The 21,374-nt window shown below is 36.6% G+C and overlaps 1 protein-coding gene across 1 annotated transcript; it reads right to left on the bottom strand.

Annotated features, from left to right (window-relative positions):
• Positions 1-9,892: 9,892 nt before the first annotated feature.
• On the bottom strand, positions 9,893-17,704 carry LOC121423624 (exosome complex component MTR3-like). Its single transcript, XM_041619017.1, has 7 exons — positions 17,579-17,704; positions 14,849-14,906; positions 14,314-14,567; positions 13,102-13,162; positions 12,682-12,767; positions 11,429-11,599; positions 9,893-10,365 (listed from the first exon to the last, which is right to left on the bottom strand). Exons 1-7 carry the CDS (start codon positions 17,666-17,668, stop codon positions 10,234-10,236), a joined length of 852 nt encoding a protein of 283 aa, XP_041474951.1. The 5' UTR covers positions 17,669-17,704; the 3' UTR covers positions 9,893-10,233.
• Positions 17,705-21,374: the final 3,670 nt, after the last annotated feature.

Here is a 21,374-nt window from a genome sequence, read left to right on the forward strand (position 1 = left end):
AGGGTTTCAAAAACACAAATTTTCAAGAAAAGGGGTGGTTTTGAAAAACTGGTCAATGGTCAATCGCGGGGTCAAACGTATTTAGGGTATGTTTTTTCCCCAAGCTTTTTCCCCGAGGTCATATTTTGGCGACATCTTGTTTAGGGGCCAAAATGTGTAAATAAATCCCGCGAAAAACTTGTTTAGGGGGTTATTTTACACACAGAGAAAAACTCGTTTATGGGGGTGTTTGGAAATTTCTTGGTCACGCTTGTGTACAGCAATATTTGACCCCCCGGATAAATTGGCTCTAGGGTAAATCTGACCCTTAATACTTTCGTTGGTGCAAAAGGTACAGACCTCTTCCTTTTTTAAATATATTCTAGTTTTTATACCCTCTCGAATCAAAACACCCAATCACGTATTTTACCGCACGAAAGGTATTATACCCTTTTCAGCAATTAACTGTTTTTGACACCCTTCACGTAACATGCTGTATCTTAAAATAGATAACCTTTTTATGCGTTAGTTCGTTAGTATTGTTTTCTTTGGTTTCATCTTTTTGGGCAACCATGATATCCACTTTTCAATGGAAGTGCCTCCCGCCTGGGTATTATCATCACTATTAAGATGTGAAAACTTTTATTCGAAAATCTGAAAATAACAGCACTCTGATGAGATTCTTATTACTATGAATATGTCTTTTGCAAGGTTAATCGAAAATTTTCAGCGTCAAAATTCAACCTCAAAGAGTGTTCAAGGCAAGTATAGGCATCCCCTCACCAAATGTTTATGTATGCATGAAGGTCTATCTACTTGACGAATGCTGTGGGGGGTTGTTCATCTCGTGTTAATCATGTAATACAATGCAGTGCACTGGGAACAGTTTTTTTAAGCAGATGCTGGTATTTGTAATTAAGGGCCATTTCTAAGGGGGCATTTCTTTGTTCAGATTTTTTTTACAAAAGGAATAAAAGGTCTTCACTCCTTGATAAAGGTGATTTATTTCACGTAAAAAATAAGAATATGTGTCTGTCGGCTGTGTCATTATTCTGTTAATGGAGCCCAATGGTACACATTATAATTTGAAATTGTTTTGAGATGCTTCAGCACCCTCGCTTCCCAAGGGCCATGATGTAATAAAGTTAGGTTTATTGGCAAATGCGGGGTTGTCTGGTCTTTCATTTTGTGATATACATGTATAATCTTTTCAAAGTTAGGTTTGTTGAAGTGTTCATTCATGAAAATAATTTTCTGCCAGTATTTACAATTGTTGTTAGTAAAATGAAATTATTTTCTTGGATATCTTGACTTTGTTTTGATTATTTATTTGACAGGGCAATTATACATCTTCGTTACAATTGTATATTCCTTCTCACATTTTTGTGCTAAAAACGACTTAAATTGAGCAACGTTATGTACTCTTGGTAATCAGATTTATTAATGCATCATTTGTTTACTTACAATCGTTTTCGAATTCCTTGTTGTTTTTAAGACAATTATTGATAATAATCGAAAAACAGATTGTGACATGTGGCAAAGTATGAATATAAATAGTATGATAAGTTATAAGTATAACCAACATGATAGGATTTAGGACATATGAGCGATAGACCTAGATTATACAAACATTACAGTGTGTTTGTTTCATAATAGATACATAATTCGTGAAAATGTGTATTATACCCAGAATTGTTATTTTCAAATCTACAATTCATTATTCTAATCATGATTCACTCAGAAATATGTACAGCCATAAAAAAATGCGCTCTTCTAAAGAGCCTTTTTACACTGTTTTTTTTTTCCTCATGTCACAACAGTTATTTTCATTGAGAGAAATACTTCCTATTTATTAATGAGAAATGTTGCAAACAAATTATATTCTGTCAAAACACGATGGCCAAAATGCTTTGTCATTTGTCTATTTCATAAATCTGTCTCATTTCCTGTCTGCATCTCTGAGCAAGGGTAATTCTGATTCATTTGCAATGCTTTTGTTTTCAGAAAATCACAGCTTCGTCATCGCCAAAACCTCTCACTTTGTACATATGGGCATTGCTAAAACCAGAACTCAACTCTTAAAGATAAATATTGTGTACTGTAGAATAAAAAATAAAAAAAAAACGTATCAAATACTATTGCTTGTTTCAAAATAAATGAAAATAAGCAATTGCTTAAAAGAAATGGTTTGTTTTTTAGCCATTCTTTTTTTTTCTTTTTTTTTAGGGTTTGCGCCGATGTGACTGCTAAGTGCGGGGCTTTATGTTGAAACCAAAGGAAAAGACATGACCTACCCTGAGCCTGAAGTGAAACCTACAGGTTTTTTTTTTCATATTTTGCTTCAGGGGCACAATAATGCTACCATATCCCCCACAAAATCAGAATTAAAGGGGAAGCTCGCCTCACCCTGAAGAAAAGTTTGTGGTAAAAATAGCAAAAAGAATAATAAAAAATATTGGTGAAAGTTTTGAGGAAAATCCATTAAAAATTAAGAAAGTTATTAGAATTTTAAATTCTGGATTTGTGACGTCATAAACGAGGAGCTGCCCCATAATATGTTGTGAGTTATGTAAAATAAAAAGCATGCTATTCATGTTCGGGTGTGAAATGATTTGTATATTGATATACGAAAGGTACAGTAAAAACCATTTTCAATTTTCTGAGAAAATGACATTTCATTGATTTTTTACCATTCGCTATGTAGAAATGCTGCTCACATAATAAATACTGGTAATTAGAATTCTAATAACTTTTTAATTCTTTGATTTTCATCAAACCTTTGGCAATATTTTTCATTATTTTTTCTGCTATTTTTACAAAAAAAATCTTTGTCAGGGTGAACTTCCCCTTTAATGATCAGAAGTTACATAAATTAAAGGACAAGTCCACCTCACTAAAAAGTTGATTTGAATAAAAGAAAAAAAATCCAACAAACGAAAGAATTAAAATTTCATCAAAATCGGATGTAAAATAAGAAAGTTATGACATTTTAAGGTTTCGCTCAATTTCACAAATCAGTTATATGCACATCCTGGTTGGTAAGCAAATTGGCAGACTGATGACGTCACCCACTCACTATTTCTTTGGTATTTTATTATATGAAATATGAAAAATTCTAATATTCTCCTCATCGTCATGTAAAACAAAATTTTATTCCTCCCTGAACATGTTGAATTACCATTATTTAAACAATTTATGGTTAAGTCAATTTGGTCCTTATTGTCCAATCTGTAAAAAATGAAATATTGCACAATCAAACAATAAAAAAAAATAGTGAGTAAATGACATCATCGACTCTCTCATTTGCATATCGTTGAGTTGGGAATTTAACTGTTTTGTGAAAAATAAGCGAAATGTAAAATTGTCATAACTTTCTTATTTTACATCCGATTTCGATGAAATTTGCAGCATTATGTTTGTTTGATTTTTCTCTATTGATTCAAATAAACAATTTTCTGGGGTGGACTTGACCTTTAACCATATCCAGATAAAATTTTTCCTAAAATCACAAGCATTTCTACCTTATTATACATTGATTGATTTCTTTTTAAAACGCTTGCCAGTCTTTCTTGCTTATTTTCATGGCCTTCATCTTTTGTGTTTCTCGTCTCAAAGAGAGGAGAAACAAAGGGTGTATTGACACTTTGCCATCTTCTGATTACGAGGCGAGAGTCAGAACCACTACACCACAACATTTCCACTTTCTCTCCTTTGCCCCCGACTCCCCCTTCCCACCACTCCTTTAGACAGTTCTTCTTCTCTCTCCCGCCCCTACATCTCTTCCCCTCTCCACTTTCAATATACATCCTTCAAAACTTGTGCACAGATAAGTGACTGTCCTCCCCTTTACAAAATACCATAACCAATTATAGAAATGATTTTGATCAAATTAATCTGCAAGATACATTTCTAAACTAACTGGCTAACTTCTGCTTTAAAATATATCATACATAATTGAACATGCATTAAAAGAAAATTGTCACTTTTCAAAGTATCAAAGGTAATTTCTTGCTTAAACAATGTTATTCCTCTTAGTTTATGAAGTGTGCTCACTCAAACCAGCTGTGGTCACAACCTCTACAGCTCATACTTCATGTGAGGGTTCACTTTCTGAGATGTGCACACTTTCAACTCCATTTTTTTTTAATTGTGAAAAAAATGAACACACTAAATTTTATCAACAAAAAAATCTGTATATGGGAGTGCCTTTGGTGTGTATTCACTTTATATGCACAACTTGACAAATTATTATATCTTTCATTCAAAACTTATCCTATATTATGTTGCTAAAATTAATTTTGTTCAAAAGCTGCAGTATTTTTTAAAAAGGGAGAGCAATTTTTGTGTGTTTGTTTAGGCTACTCTCCTTCTCAGTCTCCTTTTTTTTATTTCTTCCTCTCTTGTTCCTTCTTTTTCAATCATTACAAAAATGCTTGCCTGTTTGTCCTTCATTTAAGTATATATTCAAAATATACCAAAATATGCAGACATTGGAAATTATTGCTTTATTAGAAATAAATCAAATAAAGGTTTGTAGCATGTTGTACAACAGAATTAATAATTATCATCTTTTAAATATTCATAAGGCCAGGAATTCTATTTGATGAACAGTCTGTTTCAGGGAAAGTCCAGATGTTTTGTTAAAGCTGATAGTTTTCAAATTATTTGTTGAGATAATACTTTTCTACTAGGATCCATGCTGGAAAAAATATCTTGAGACCTGTCTCATAAGACTTGTTAACAGGAAAAAATAACTTCAATGGTAAAAACATGTAATAATAATAATGTCATATTTTAATTTTACCACGGGTAGCCACTTCAGTTCCGGATAAGTTCTAACAGTGAGTAGCGGCTTAATCTTGTTACCAACTTACCATGGTAGTTTCCATTACCACAAGTTTTTTTTCTGAAAATTTCATCTTTTAACTCAACTTCATGTTCATAGCAATTATATATGAGGTGCACTGTTGGCCTATTTTCAAGGTAAATTGCCACTTGGTCTACACCCACTTCGCCTACTTTCCGTTTGGTCCCATCTGACATGGATTAATCCTAGTTCATCTACAACCAGTTTGTCTACTAATCATCTGGTCTAATTGCCACTTAGTTCATTTTCCATTTTACCTACTAAGTAATTTCCAGTTAGGCAGTACTCATTGCTGTACGGTTATATATTGATAATGATGTCATTCCAAGACTCACTGTTTCTTACTATTGTAGCTGTGCAGGCGCAATGCGGAATAAACTTGCTTTGGAATCATATACCAAGATTATCAGATGTGTGCTTTTATGTGCCTTTATTAGTAATTACTGCAGAATAATTAAGGAGTAAATAACAACAAATCTGGCAACGAGGATTAAGTTTTGTGTTCTTCACTTTGGGAAAGTTTGAGAACCTGAGGATGACTACTTTTGGAACAATTGGTGAATTTCGGGAAGACAAATGGAGTTGGTCCGAGTACATTGAGCGTACGGAACACTACTTCAATGCCAAAAACATCAATGATGAGAGGAGAAGATCCATTTTACTTAGTGTCTGTGGAGCCTCAACTTAAAGTTAATGTCAAGTTTGGCAGCACCAAGGAAAACCAGGTGACAATGAGTTCAAGGAACTTGTGAAATAAAGCCATCGGTGATCGTCCAGCGATTCAAATTTAATAACAGGTCGGGGAGACCAGAAGAATCGCTGTCAACTTACATCGCTAAACTGCGACTTTTGGCTAATGAATGTAAGTTTGATACTATTTTGGAGGAAATGTTGAGAGATAGGATTGTGTGCGGAGTGGCGGATGATAGAACAAAAAGGAGATTATTGGCTGAACCAACTCTAACATTAAAAAAAGCTAAAGATATTGTGTTGGCAATGGAATTGGCTGATAAAAATACAGCCGATCTCATAGATCAGAACAAGGGCAAGATGGTGAACAAAATCGCTTATGGGGTTGGTCATTGTAAGTCGTCACAATGCCCTATTTCCTAGAAACATTCCTCATGCGGTGGCTGCAGAAAGGGGCATCATAAAGGAGAAGCCTGTCCAGCAAAAGAGAGTGTTTCCACTGCGGAAGAAAAAAGACATTTTGCCATGGTATGCAATGGCAAAGGAGAGAAGACCAGAGAAAAGTTTTCAAGCAGCAAGGGAAATGTGACTGCCTCCAACAAACCTCACACTCTTCAGTTCGAAACAAAAGATGATGAAAACAAAACCAGCTACGAGTTGTATCAACACGAAAGTTTCAAAAGGTCCGAAACCTCCTCCAATTATGACTATGCAAATAGTGAAAGTGAAGCCTATAAACCTACAAGTGGACATGGGCTCGGAAGTAACACTCATCAATAAAAAAACCTGACTCTCTCAGTGGAGTGTTAAAGAGAGGCCTAAGCTGAGTGATCCAAAAACGTGGCTTAATACATACACCAAACACTAAGTTGAAATTATCAGTCGATGTATCCAAGGGCAACAAAGAGGAACATTTGCCTTTGATAGTTGTGAGAGATAGAGGGCCGAATCTCATGGGATGAGATTGGCTGCATGAAATGGAGGGAGATACATGTAAACTTGGTCAAGGTCATGATGCAGTAGAAAGAGTGTTTCAGATTATGCGGGGCTAGACCTTGGAAAATTGAAAGTTGTAGAAGTGGATTAGGATAATGACCCCCTTGGCATCGCCTAAGGTTTTGAAGGCCCGCCCAGTTCCATTTTCACTTTGAAGTCATCTGGATCAAGAGCTGGATCACCTTCTAGCAGATGACATAATTGAACCAGTTCAATATTCAAACTGGGCAACTCGAGTGGTTCCGGTCGTCAAAGGACATGGATCCATTTGTATTTGTGGAGATTATAAAACCACGATTAACACAGCAGCTCGATCGGATACCTATCTGATCCCAAGAGTAGAAGAGCTATTTGCAAGGCTTGCAAATGGAAAGAAAAGCTGGATCTTTCTACCTACAAACAGCTAGTCCTGTCTGAGAAATCCAGGGAGTCGGTCACAATCAACATGCATAGAGGGTTATTTCAATATATAAGAGACTGCCTTTTGGAGATTTAATGGCGCCCACTTTGTTTCAGTGGACTATGGAGTCATTGCTGGCCGGTATACCAGGTGTGGCTGTCTACCTAGATGATCTTCTCATCACAGGAGAGTCAACAGATGCCCACATGAAGAACCTGAGAACAGTCCTGGATGCCCTTCTGAAAGCTGGACTGAGACGTAAGAAAGAGAAATATGTGTTTCTTAAGGACGAGGTTGATTACCTCGGACACATTATCACTGCAAAGGGCATTCGTCCCACGGGGACAAGTTGCAAGCCATAACAAATGCGCCTGAACCAAATAGGAAAGTAAAGGAACTCCTGTCGTTCCTGGGCTTGATGAATTATTATGGTAAATTCTTACCTGACCTTGCATCGAATCTTGAACCTCTTCATTGGATGTTGAGGAAAGATGCAAAATAGCAGTGGGGAAAAGAATTAAAACAGGCTTTCGGAAGGGTCAAAAAGTTGCTAAATTCAACTAAACTAGGGTGCTAGCCACCTATAATCTGAAAGACCAACTGATACTAGCTGGCGACGCTAGTCCATACAGTGTCGGAGGCGTACTAGCACAAAGGTTTTTGCATGGGACTGTCAAACCCATAGGTTTCACATCAGGAACACTGAATATGGTGTGAAATTGTTTCTCCAAGATCTGTATAGTCGTATATTTTAAATAATTACCGATCATATGCTGCTACTTGGTCTCTTTGAAGAGAGGAAAGTCATTCCACACATGGCTTTTCCATGTGTCTAATGGTAAGCGTCTGGGCGTTTACACTTGTGGCATATGAATTTCAAATAAGGCATAAAGTGGGGGAGAGAAATTCAAACAGTGATGTACTCAGTAGATTGCCGCTGGAAACCATTCAGGATCTTCCGAATGTCAATCACACCAACGACAACCGTTGAAAGCTCCATTCAATCATTGGGAATATCCAAGTACAACGTGTTTGTGAATTCATGTCGATTATGCAGGTCAAGTAGAAGGGAAGATGTTGCTAGTAATAGTACATGCATATTCAAATGGATAGATGTTCACATTATGAATAAATCGACATGCGACAATAAACAAATTGAGGGAAGTTTTTTCGGGACAAGGTCTTCCTCAAATGCTGGTTTCGGACAATGGGCCCTGCTTCATTAGTGAGGAATTCACTTTGTTCATGAATATGAATGCAATCAATCACATTCGAGGTGCACCACATTACCCAGCTACTAATGGTTTCACAGAAAGAGCAGTGTAAACTGTGAAAGCAACCCTCTGAAAAATGAGCGGACGAGACTTTGAAGGTTCTTGCTGAGTCACCATACAACTCAACAAGCTACCACAATGCAAACACCTGCAGAATTGCTCATGATCAAAAATTGCAAAATAGCATCACAGATGTTCTGCCTGATGTGAACCGTTGAAAAGAAGAAACTTTCACAGAAGACTGCTCACTTCTCGCAAACTTCGCGAATTTAAGATAGGTGAAGAAGTCCTTGTGAGAAATTGCGGGCGAGGGAATCAATGGCTACACAGAAAAGTAGTAGAACATAATGGTATAATATCTTATGTAGTAAATGCAAATGCCAAAGGATCAATAATGAAATGGAAACATGTTGATCGACTGCGAAGTCGAATCTTGACTTCATCGATCTTGAATGAAACCCGCCCGACATAAGACGATGACGTTATCACCCATGATGATAATGGGTGATAATGACAATGACGATCGCGATGTCAAAAAAGATCCAATAGACATTTGCGCAGATCGTGAAAACAATCATGACGGTATAAACCATTATCCTAGACCAGAGCATAGAAAACCAAACTACTGTATTATGGATTTTCTTAATTTTTGACACAACAATACGATCTTGTCTTGGATTATTTACTCTCCCTTTTTGGACCTTGTCAAAATTCCTGATTTAATTTGTCTAGTTCAGTGAACAAATTCATCACTGACTTTATTAGTTTTAATTCTAACTTCAGTTGCTGACTGACGTATATGATTTAATCGTGTTTAATAATGCTCAAAAGTTTCTCAAAGTTGACATATGAATCTGGAAACTGATATCAAAAGATACTGTCAATCTTTTTGAAATATAGTTCCATGACCAGTTGAATATTTTACTGGTACAGCAACAAGTTACATTGGGATGTTATAAAAAGGTATGGCATATATTAATAATGTCGTACTATGAATCACTATTTCTTACTATCGTAGCTGTGCAGGCGTAATGCATAATAAACTTGCTTTGGAATCATATACCAAGATTATCAGATGTGTTATTTACTAATTACTGTAGATTAATCAAGAGTACATAACAATTTAATCTAATATCCTCTTGGTATAACATCATCGTAGATTAGATGAACTGCCCATGAACCAAATATTAATATGGCAATGTGCAAAAAAGAAAGTAAAAGTGGAAATTAGACTGAATGACAATTATCCCATGTGATTAATAGGCGAAGTGATGGTTGGACCAAGTAGCAAACAGACCAAATTGATAGGATACAAGTGGGTCTAAAATGTGATTTTCCTTCAAGGTCAATTGCACAGTGGGCATCCTCCGATGAACTCCTGTGATGTAAATCAGTTTTGATACACTGTATACCTCAATATGTTACAAATGATGTAAAATATAATGTGGAATTGGGTAGAAGTCATGATGGCCATTTGCCCTTTATTTGGAAAATAGAACCTCTGTTGGGTGTTTCATAAAGCTGTTCGTAAGTTGAGAGTGACTTTAAAGAACTACTGGCGATCCTTTCTTGTGGTAAAAGGTATATTCATTGGAGATGGTTTTAGCGCATAAGAAAGGATCACAAGTCGTTCTTAAAGTCGCTCTCAACATCTTTATGAAACAGCCCCCTGGGCCCTGGAGCCAATAATTATTTTGTACCGTACCAGCACATCTGTGGTAATAATAATGAAAATAATGTTTTCACAAACATGGTTGGATTATATTGGGTATAAGATTACCTGAATAAGATGTTGCATTCTGGGTGGGGAACCAGGAACTGTTTGAGTAGTTTGGGTCTAAAGCTGATGCTATTCATTGTCACTGTGGCAATATGCCTTTAAATGTCTTTTGAGTTTGTTCCTTACAGCCTACTCCCAGGGGTCAGCTAGGCTGAAATAACCATCATCGCTCAGTTGTGTAAAAGAGTCTGTTCAAGCTAGAGGTCAATGATTTGTTAGGGTCCACTGATCACTGGATCTATCAACGTCATGACACAGGAACTTCATCTACAGGGGAAGGTGACCCTACAGATGTCTTCAGTTTCTTGACAGATTTCTTCAAGCACTCATACACAACCGGGTAGATACGCTGACATGTCTCTATACAATGCTGCAATGCCTATAAAAAAAAAGGAAATTAAGAAAACATAAACATTAGTCACATAAATGTTACAATAAAGAGGTATCAAATTCCAGTGACTTAAAATGCTATTGATTTTCAAATTCATTGTAACTGTAATTTCTATAGAATACTATGTGAACAATTACAATCAACTGAAATACATTTAAATTTACATTTTAGGTCTACATTTTAGAACTTTTCTTTCTGAACCAGAGGAGTCTTGAATGATAGACAGAACAAATGGTAAATGACTTCCCTCTAAAGTCTCCAGAGGTAGAAACCCTCACTGACTTACCTTGATGGATTCTTCACTCTGGAGCTATCCTTTCTGAACCAGACATGAGACTTGATTGATAGAAGATAGAAACCCTCACTGACTTACCTTGATGGATTCTTTACTCTGGAGCTGTCCTTTCTGAACCAGACATGAGACTTGATTGATAGCAGGTAGATATCCTCAGTGAATTACCTTGATGGATTTGTTACTCTGGAGCTGTCATTTCTGAACCAGACATGAGACTTAATGATAGGAGGTAGAAATCCTCACTGACTTACCTTGATGGATTCTTCACTCTGGAGCTGTCCTTCCTGAACCAGAGAGAGTCTTGATTGATAGAAGGTAGAAACCATTATTGAATACCTTGATGGATTCTTTACTCTGGAGCTGTCCTTTCTGAACCAGAGAGTCTTGATTGATAGAAGGAAGAAATTCTCACTGACTTACCTTGGATTCTTCACTCTTGAGCTGTTCTTTCTCAACAAGACATGAGACTTGATTGATAGAAGGAAGAAATTCTCACTGACTTACCTTGATGGATTCTTCACTCTGGAGCTGTCCTTTCTGAACCAGAGTCTCTTGATTGATAGAAGGTAGAAACCCTCAATGACTTACCTTGATGGATTCTTCACTTTGGAGCTGTCCTTTCTCAACAAGACATGAGACTTGATTGATGAAATGTAGAAACCCCTATTGAAAACCTTGATGGATTCTTCACTCTGGAGCTGTCCTTCTGAACCAGAGTCTTGATTGATAGAAGGTAGAAACCCCTCAATGACTTACCTTGATGGATTCTTCACTCAGGAGCTGTCCTTTCTGAACCAGACATGAGACTTGATTGATAGAAGGTAGGAATCCGACAGTGATGATAGCCTGTGGGTCATCTGTAGCCGTGGAGTCAGCAGCTTCATCAAATGCTGTTGGATCAAGCAGAAGTTTTTCTCCTGACTGTCTCTGAAATAATAATCACATCATATAGAAATAAAGTTAAATAACATATCCAATTTTCAAAATTTTAGCCTCAAAGAATGATTATTTCTTTTTACAAGAGTATAACAAGAATTAACCATTTTCATGTTTTCAATAACCTCTATGGCAATTTTCCCTAAAAATATTATTCAGTCAGTATCAAACAAAAATATTTCCAATGTATTAGACAACAATAATTCTGTTTGGCTCATAATTAGAACTTTAAAACAGAGGATCGCTGAATCAAATCCAAGTAAGTTACCTTCTGCAAGAAATGGATCCATATTGTACTGCACCAAACCAAGGTACGGTTAATGGGTACCTGGCAAGAATTAATTACTTGAAATGCTTGTGTGATATAAAAGTCTGCCAGGCTAAGTCCACAGTAACAAGATTCCAGCTCTTACGGAGCACAGAGACGTTATATTATAATGTGATATGCACTTTACAAGATCCATTTATTATGATCATGAATTCAAGTGATCGATTGCAAACCTTTGTGTTACAGAGACTTGATCATCTGTGCTCATATATGCAGGGCAAATTTGAGGTTGATGCATCAAATACTTTAAGGCCCGAATTCACAAAGGTGGTTTTGAAAACCCAAGGTTGAGTCCATGGTTTATGCAGATTTCCTGTATAAATTATGCTTAATTTAGCGCGTATCAGGCGCGTGTATAAAACACTCTTCAAACAGTGGACTCATGAATAAAATAGCACATATAAACGTGGTAACAGGTGCCAATTTGGCGCACTGTGACAAATGCGCGCATCAGCATTGGACATGTTTTATACATGAGCCCGATACGCGCTAAATTAAATGTAATTCATACAGGAAATCTGCATAAACCATGGACTCAACCGTGGGTTTTCAAAACCACCTTTGTGAATTCAAGCCTATGAGTTTTCAAGATATCAAGATAATTCATGCAAATAATGACCTCCAAGTGACCTACTAGTCAGCAATTTTCACTGATAATTGAAATATGCTTCTAAAGCCCTTGAATCTGATTGGATAAGCAAAAATAAGTCAATGAAAATCACTGATTATTTGCTTTGAGACGTACCACTGAACTCCCGATGACAAGATCATACATCTCAATACCAGCATTAGCAACAGCAACAGATGCACAGGTAATGGCTGCTGAAAGAACTGCATGAAATAACAAAATAGAGTTCATCATTGCTATGGGTGTATGTTTGGTTATCACAATTTACTATGAAACCATTAAATGTCAATATTGAGATTTGTTCATTAAAAGTTCAAGTAATATAATCAAGAATTAACAGTTAAGACAGCACATCTCCATCATCCCATTGGGATGTATGTACTGCCTATGGCAGAAAATGTCTGGTGGCGTCCAGTGGCTATCGTGACTATATTCTCAACATGGAGTTGTTTTATTTATGACCAACTTGAAAAACATAAGCTCAATAAGGTAAATCTAAAGTGAATCCAGGGTTTAAGGCAACAGGGGTTAACTTACCACTTCCATCGTTTTCGAGTACTGTGATGAAAATATCCACTTGGGACTTGGGAATCTTGTGCTGTAAAACCAAAGAAAAAAAATGCAGTCTCCCTCATCTACCTTCTTCCTTCCTGATGCACATTATAATTTGTCCTTTACCAATACATATGATGTATGTATCTCATTTTGAGTGGGCTCTTGATTAAATTACATTCTCAGGTGCAATCTCGAATTTATCCAGCTCATATCATATTCTTATTTTATATACTCAAAGCAAAATTTTTTTAAAGCATTAATATTGATACAATCTAGTAATGAATTTGAATGGTGATTTGTACTTTGGGGAATTTTCCAAAACTTAAAAACACTGACAATTTTCACCAGTTCTAGCCTTCCCCAGTAGGTCATGATTATGTACACTTTTTATTCAGTATAAAAAATGTCACTCAACACAATTAGGGCATTAAAAATAATGACCCCTAATGACTACATTTTGACTCCTTAGAAGACCAGTTAAATGGTCATTACAAAATTCACAAGTTGGAAGCTACTCCTTGTGATGCTCACTGAAAACAGAGTGAGCAATCAAAATTGACCAATTTTCCAAAGTAGATGACAAATGCTGTCTGAATATTATCATACAAAGTATACCTAAACCTACTACACATAGGCAGTCACATACATCTCCTATGCCTATATACTTCCTGCACATGTTAAGGCCACCGCACATCTTACGACCCGACCGGTCGCTGACTGGCTTGCGACTGGGTAAGGGGAGATGTGACGTCACAGTTCTTGTCAGCTTGAGTGTCGCAGACCGGTCAGAGACAAGTCGCAAGGAAAATCGAAGGATTTGACATGTCGAATCCTTATGACTGGATCACAAGCTCAATTCAACCTCCAGCCAATCAGACAGCAGAGTTGCATAATGCGTATTATGATAAACAACGCGCATACGCATAAGTAAGCGCAATTTCTCAGTTGATATGCAAAAAAGCAAAAAGTGCAAGCGTGAGTCGCAGATCGGATCGCAAGGTGTGCGGTGTCAAGGCTTATGACTGCCTTGCGATTCATCTCCCCTCTCTCAGTCGCAAGCCAGTCGCCGACCAGTCGGGTCGTAAGGTGTGCAGTGGCCTTTAATTGGTACCACTACATGTATTACCAATAAACACCCTAAGCTGAAAGACATTGGCATAATCACACTCTTATCATTGACTGAAAGAAGCTTACCAAGCAAACTGCTGGTTCCAAGGCTTGCTGCACCTGTAATGCCAGGTCCTTCTCTGTGGATGTAGTTAAATGGCCTTGCCTCACTTCACTGGCAAAGGTAGCAAATTTAAACTCACACCGAAGCTGACCATTGATGACAAACCCATCTCTCCTTGGTACCTCTCTTGGTCCATACACTGCACATATGACCTTGGTGTTCTTCATTTCAATATAACATGATCCTTTCGCTTGACTAACAACCCCAGCTTTGAGAACTGAAAATCAAAGATGAGGAGGAAAATGGTAGGTGGGAAGACAATGTAAGTGTTTACACAATACTGTATGTGACCTTAAGAAAACATTACAAGAAGTAGGAAAATACAAGATACTCAGAATTAACTACGTGATGTCAGTTTCTAACGATAATCAGGGAGGGATGGTCAACTTTTTTCTGACCAGAAGACAATTAATATCAACTATGCTTTATCTATCGATTGGATATTCTGAAAATTTCCAAGCTTCTTAAGTACAAACATCATAAATAACAAATACTTACATATTGGTCTTATTTCTTCAGGTGATCTTCCATCTTGTCGCTTTCCTTCCTCTAGAAGCTTGGGTAATTAAGAAATCAAAGAGAAACATTAAGGTATCAAATGCCAATTTCTAGCTAGAAATGACAAGATTGTACAGCCGGGGGCGGGGGGGGGGGGGGCTCAAATTACAACATGATACCTATTTGTCGCACCAAAAATGAAAATACGTGTAGGGCCCATTAGGGGGCTCTGGAACTAAAGTTTGGTCTTAAAATGGGGGTCTCTGGAACCGCTCTAGGATCAACAACTGCTAAAGATGCAATACTCTGGGACAGCACAAATTCAGTGTTTAGGAGCATTGCATGAGTATGCATGAAATTGGGCATGATGTTTCTGCCCAATGAACAAATCAGCAGTCTCCGAATCAATTAAAAATGAAACTGAAAATGGGGGTCTCAACTGCCGCACATACATATCTTACATTTATAACAAGTCCAGGTTGTCCAGGTTGAATCCATACAAGTACTACAACAAATGATTATTTGCATAAATTCACATTTCAGTTGTAAGTAATTATGTAAAAATTAACAATACTAAACTGTGAATTGTATGCAAATAATTATTTTGTTTAATAATAATTTCTTATGCTACAAACAGCGCCTCCTAACCAAGTTCATCGTCCCTACATCATCGCGAAGCGAGTCAAAGGTCATGCCACTGTGTTATGAAGTGTGGGAGCATTTTTGTAGCTGCAATTAAGCGATCAGTCTGGTAAGAATCGTTAATTTCTTTTTTTTTAATATTTTCTGAAGTGAAGCCTATATACGCAATAAGAGTATTAGTGATAACTTCACATTTTCTGGCAGCCGAGTTGATGGTCTGTCAATGAGACATGTTTCCACGGCTCCTCCAGGAAGAAAACACAATGCGAGGCCAGCATAAAACCTATTTTTGGCCACTAACCTACAGTAAGGAGTGTACAGTGTTGCTGCCCTCTTCTTCTTCTTTCCTTGGTTGGCAACCAGTCAGGATTGACTATTTTTGCCACAGCTTTCGTTCATTTTCAATAGCTTTTTTTTCCTTTTCCATTCCTGTTTTTCTTCTCTCTCTTTTCCTTTTATTTGTTTTCTTTTCCCTTCCTTTTCTTTTCTTTTCTTTTTTTCTCTTATTTTCCCTTCTTTTTCCTTTTCTTGTTATTTTTCTTTTCTTCTTATTAATCTTCTATTCTTTTTCCCTCTTATTTTTTTTTTCTTTTTTTTCTCTTCTTTTTCGCTTTTCTTTCCTCTTTTTTTCTTCCTTTTTTTCTCTTTTGTTTGTTGAGTTAGGCTTTTATCAAGGCTATCCGATTAAACTTTTCGATATATGTGAGCGACAAGTTTCAAGAAGCGCAACACAGCTGCATAAATCACGATATATGGCGACTGGTAATGACATGTACTGTAAGGATGATGTCATGCAAGATGGCAATTTACAATGACCAACGAAAGGATCGAGGATGACTATGTTTTTATCATCATTTGCAGGGAATTAGCAGTAACTGCGGTCTAAGTATTAAATTTCTTAATGTTATATACTTCCTTGTCAAGTTGGGTGTAATTTCTTCTTTGTAAATGTACAAAAACGATCCGAAAATCGGTTTTCCGCCGAATATTAGATCTAACATTACTGCTAACGTTTACGAACGGCCTCCATTGACTTCAGTCATGTTGGTGAGAGAAGCTAATGCAGTTCAGCAGAACAACAACCAAAAACAGAGACTGAAGCTTTTGGTCTACTTGGCCTTGGACTTTAAAAAATTATTCATTTCATCAAATTCATGATGTTCATGATCAACTTGAATTCTTACTCTAGTCTGAAGACTCAGTCTTAGCTCTTTTTTTCATTCCGAGTCCAACATTGCCATGATTGCAGAGAGTGCTTGAAATCTGCAAATGGCTTCCCTGTAATTTCTTAAATTTTATCATTATCAAAACGTTTGACAACGGATGTTTCTTTTAAAGTTTAAAGGGGAATGGAACCTTTGGAACAAATAGGATTGTGTAGAAACAGAAAAATCAAAGAATAAGAATAAAGAAAGTTTGAGAAAAATCGGACAAATAATGAGAAAGTTATGAGCATTTGAATATTGCAATCACTAATGCTATGGAGATCCTCCCATTGGCAATGCGACAAGGATGTGTGGTGTCACTGATGAACAACTTTCCCTTTGGTGGACTATAAAATACACTCAAAATGTCTATTTTTGCTTTTTCTTATGATGATACAAACTCTCTATCCATGTCCATGATGTATTCTAAAAAAATATGTATTACATGCCCTCATGTAGAATGAACACATGATCTATGGATAGATGTGATAAATGAAGCAATTCAAGTGAAATATATACTAAAGTAATGGGGAGAGTTGTTCATAAGTGACATCACACATCTTTGTCGCATTGCCAATTTGCTATCTCCATAGCATTAGTGATCGTAATATTCAAATGCTCATAACTTTCTCATTATTTGTCTGATTTTTCTCAAACTTTTGTTGATCTGTTTCTCTGATTTTTCTGTTTTCACACAAGCTATCTTGTTCCAATGGTTTCATTCTCCTTTAAGTTTAGTTTTTGCGGCGCGGCGAACTGCAACTGCACTGAAAATTCACCACGACTCCGATGGTTACCCACGCAGGCAGTCACGGCCAATGAAGATGAGCGGTTCCGCGACGCGGCGACGTGAGAAAGCCAGCGATTCTCGATCTCTACTTACCGGTTGATGCAGTTTATCAGTCCGTTTCTTATATAAAAAGGTGCTTTGTGACTCATCTGGTCCTTGAATGCGCTTGGTGTCAGTCGGCATTTTTAACAGTTATGTCTCAAATTTATATTTAATTTAGAAAAAATTTCAGGATCGTGGGTGCATGTGATATGGTAAGGTTAACTGAGCAAAATGATAGGGAAAACACCAAAAGCATTTCGCTCATGTTATAAGCGATGTGTGGGGATTTAAAAAAAAAGTAAATGTATTGAATATGTCCGTCAAATGACAAAGAACATGGGAGTTGGTTCTTTGTCTAAAATTTGTGACTCGGAACAACTATTTGTTCCTAAGTTTTAGGGCTGGCGAAAAATTGCAACTGTATTGCCGTTTGTCCAGAATCAAGGGCACTGCATGCATGCTGATTTAATTAATTCATCTCCTCCTCTTCCCCCTCCCCCTCCTCCTCTTCTTCTACTTTTTATATTCTTTCTCCTCTTCTTCATTAAAAAAAAGTGCCATTTTGATTGTAAGTGCATAGCAGTCATCTAAACGTCCTTAAAAGTTTTGAGAGTTATTAATATGCTAATATATGGAGACAAAAATTGAGTACTTGCAAATATATATCATTTGTAACAAAATCTAGATTCTTCTGATATATTCCTAGCGGACTATTTCGCCAGAGACAGCACTCACTTTAGACTTTTCTAATTTTTGAGCTTCATTGATTGAAAAAAGCGGATGAATAGAATAGCTCGTTTCTATGTGCTCGTAAAGTATTCAATGATATCCAGGTATTGAGATATTCACTTTTCAAATCGGTTATTGAAATATCCAGATTTAGAGAGTTTTATTCACTTTGCCTTTAACAAAATACAATCAAAGTATACAACAGAATATCACAAACAATTAAATATCATTCATGATATATGTACATAAAATAGAAAATCACAAACTGAATTGAGGTAAACTATAATGATTTTGCCTGATAAGTAAATGAACCAAGAAAAGCCATGCTGGAATGAGGGGCAAGCCCTGTAACTTAGTTTCAGTTATTTAGCTAAACGAGTATACAACAATATTGGGGGACGGAAACTCTACAGAATATAAAAGTTTTAACGAATGAGTGACAGTAATTTAAGACAAATATTTTTTTACAAAACATCGGGTTAACTGGACCTGACCTTTCGGGAAATAAGGATGCCCTTTTCTGGAATGATCAGTAATTGGACTCTAACTTTTCGGAAATTTAGGGACCTAGCTTTTCTCAAATCGTCCGGCTTCGTGACCAAGAAAAGCCATGCTGGAATGAGGGGCAAGCCCTGTAACTTAGTTTCAGTTATTTAGCTAAACGAGTATACAACAATATTGGGGGACGGAAACTCTACAGAATGTAAAAGTTTTAACGAATGAGTGACAGTAATCAAAGACAAAGTGATTATGATACAATATTAATAATTACAAATAATAAGTAGTACAAATGAAATTATCATAGTGAGAGAAAGAAATAGAGAGACGAAGGCGATTTTCGAGACCTTCTTGTTGTTTTGTGAGTGTCTGATGTAAATAAGTAGGCCTAAAACAGACTTCTCCATAAAAAAAATCGTTGAATATTAGAGGTCATTTGTGACATTGTCTAACTCCGAACAGAATACATGAATGCCACAATGAGAATCGTCTGTAGGTTGTTCTCAGCTTAGGAAAACCATGTGGATTTTATTTCGCTCACTTACTGCGCTAGTCCGTCAGTTCTATGTTCATCTCAGTTAATTTCAACCAGCGATTATTTTTATGGAATAGGATTTTTGTAATACATTCAATGTCTGTACATAAAGTGTAGACTATGTCCTTATCCCTTAATTGAATAAATGTAGAATTTCAAGATGCACAGTTAAAAACATATACTATTCGACAGAAATGGTGGTAGGGCCTATAGAGAGGTAATAGTGGTATTTTTTTTTTACTTATTGTAGGCATATTTCATTTATTTCATTTTCATTAGGCCTATCATTGTTTGACATTTATTTCACATAGGTGGAGCATTGTGGCCCAGTGGATTTGTCTCTGGACTTTGAAACAGAGGGTCGTAGGTTCAAAGCCCATGACGTAGTATCCTTCAGCAAGAAATTTATCAAAGCGAAGTAAATGGGTACCTGGCAGAAATTTATTCCTTGAAATGCCCTGATCGCTGAAAGGCTGCATGAACTATAGCCGGGGTAATAATATCCAAGTCATTTTGGAAGGGCATAGAGTCTTTATTTATAATGTAATATGCGCTATATACAAATCCGACAACAATAATGCATATATTTATTAAATTACAAATAGATGTATAGAGTAAATATATAGTTATATAACTCAATTTCAATAGGAGGAATATAATGGGACCTACACTCTAAAAAATGAAGTGCTAATTCAGCTCTTAAAGAGCGTGTATAGTGACTGCACTTCGGAGTGCTGATTTTTCTCGTTCAAATTTGAACTAGACAAATCAGCACTCCGACGTGCAGTCACTATACACGCTCTTTAAGAGCTGAATTAGCACTTCATTTTTTAGAGTGTATCATTCATGAGCTTATTATGTACACTGAGAAAAAAAAGAAGCACTTTCTTTTGATGGGTGCATTCTTGCACCTATAAAGTTAAAAAAACACTTCCAAACGTGTTTGTTCTTCTCGCTTTCTCCTGGAAATGACAATTGGGTCCCTTTTGCGCTTGCACGTCGGTCGGGCAATTCGTGAAAATGTGAGGGCCACCTAAATTCCCGAATCGTCGGGTCCAGTTTACCCGATCACTCGAGAATTTTACTATAATTTTTACAAAACATCGGGTAAACTTGACCTGACCTTTCGGGAAATAAGGATGCACTTTTCTGGAATGATCAGTAATTGGACTATAACTCATTTTCGGAAATTTAGGGACCTAGCTTTTCTCAAATCGTCCGGCTTCGTGAATACCCGACCCGACGCGACAATACGATGTGATGACACAAGCCAGATTCTTATTGAAGGTACTGCGTATATATATAACATAGGCAGCACGAACCCCTGGAAATCAGATTCGTATGTTACGACGTTCACGAACACTGAAATCACTAATTTTGCTGCGACCCCCCCCCCTTTTATTTTTGCTTATTTTTTTCCAAACCCCTATTAAAAATCGTTCCAAGATTAGCACTAGTGATCATGACATATGTTGTTCTTGACCAGTTCTGACTCAGCTTAAAGGTATTGTTTAACTTTGTGAGCAGCCGATTTAAAAAATTCTCAAACCAAGATGAAACATGTGTACAAGTGCATGAATTAGAACTAATAAACCCTGAAAACAACCATTATTGAGAATGAAAAGCTAAAACTACAAGGCAAACCCCGATTTTGTAAATAGGCGTCTTATAGACACCTAAATAGTACACATAAGTGTATGGGATGAAATTAAGATGGTGTTTCCGGTCACTTTATATTTCAATTTTTGAAGCATTAAATAATCCTTTTCGAACGCAATTTTTTCTGGGCTTCATTTTTGGATCATATCACAGACACAGGTGACAAGTGTGACCTTCTAGCTCAGATTTTTTAAAAGTCAAACCAATGTTAATCAATCACTTTAATTGATCCTTTTTTGATTTTCATGCTTTTACACGAGCTAATTTGCTTTAAAGGGGAAGTTCACCCTAAAGAAAACTTTGTTGTAAAAATAGCAGAAAAAATAGTAAAAATTATTGGTGAAGGTTTGAGGAAAATCCGTTAAAGAATAAGAAAGTTATTGGAGTTCAAAGTTTTGGATTTGTGACGTCATAAACGAGCAGCTG

Source organism: Lytechinus variegatus, chromosome 1, assembly GCF_018143015.1.
Source record: "Lytechinus variegatus isolate NC3 chromosome 1, Lvar_3.0, whole genome shotgun sequence".
In the NCBI taxonomy this organism is placed as follows: domain Eukaryota; kingdom Metazoa; phylum Echinodermata; class Echinoidea; order Temnopleuroida; family Toxopneustidae; genus Lytechinus; species Lytechinus variegatus.

Bases quoted from the DNA above. Each gene is read 5' to 3' on its own strand.
- LOC121423624 (XM_041619017.1), bottom strand. From the start codon at position 17,668: ATGCCGACTGACACCAAGCGCATTCAAGGACCAGATGAGTCACAAAGC. The intron at 13,163-14,313 runs GTAAGCTTCTTT...TTGGTTTTACAG, and splicing joins TGGAACCAGCAGTTTGCTTG to CACAAGATTCCCAAGTCCCA. The intron at 10,366-11,428 runs GTAAGTCATTGA...TTTTTTTTATAG, and splicing joins TGAGTGAAGAATCCATCAAG to GCATTGCAGCATTGTATAGA.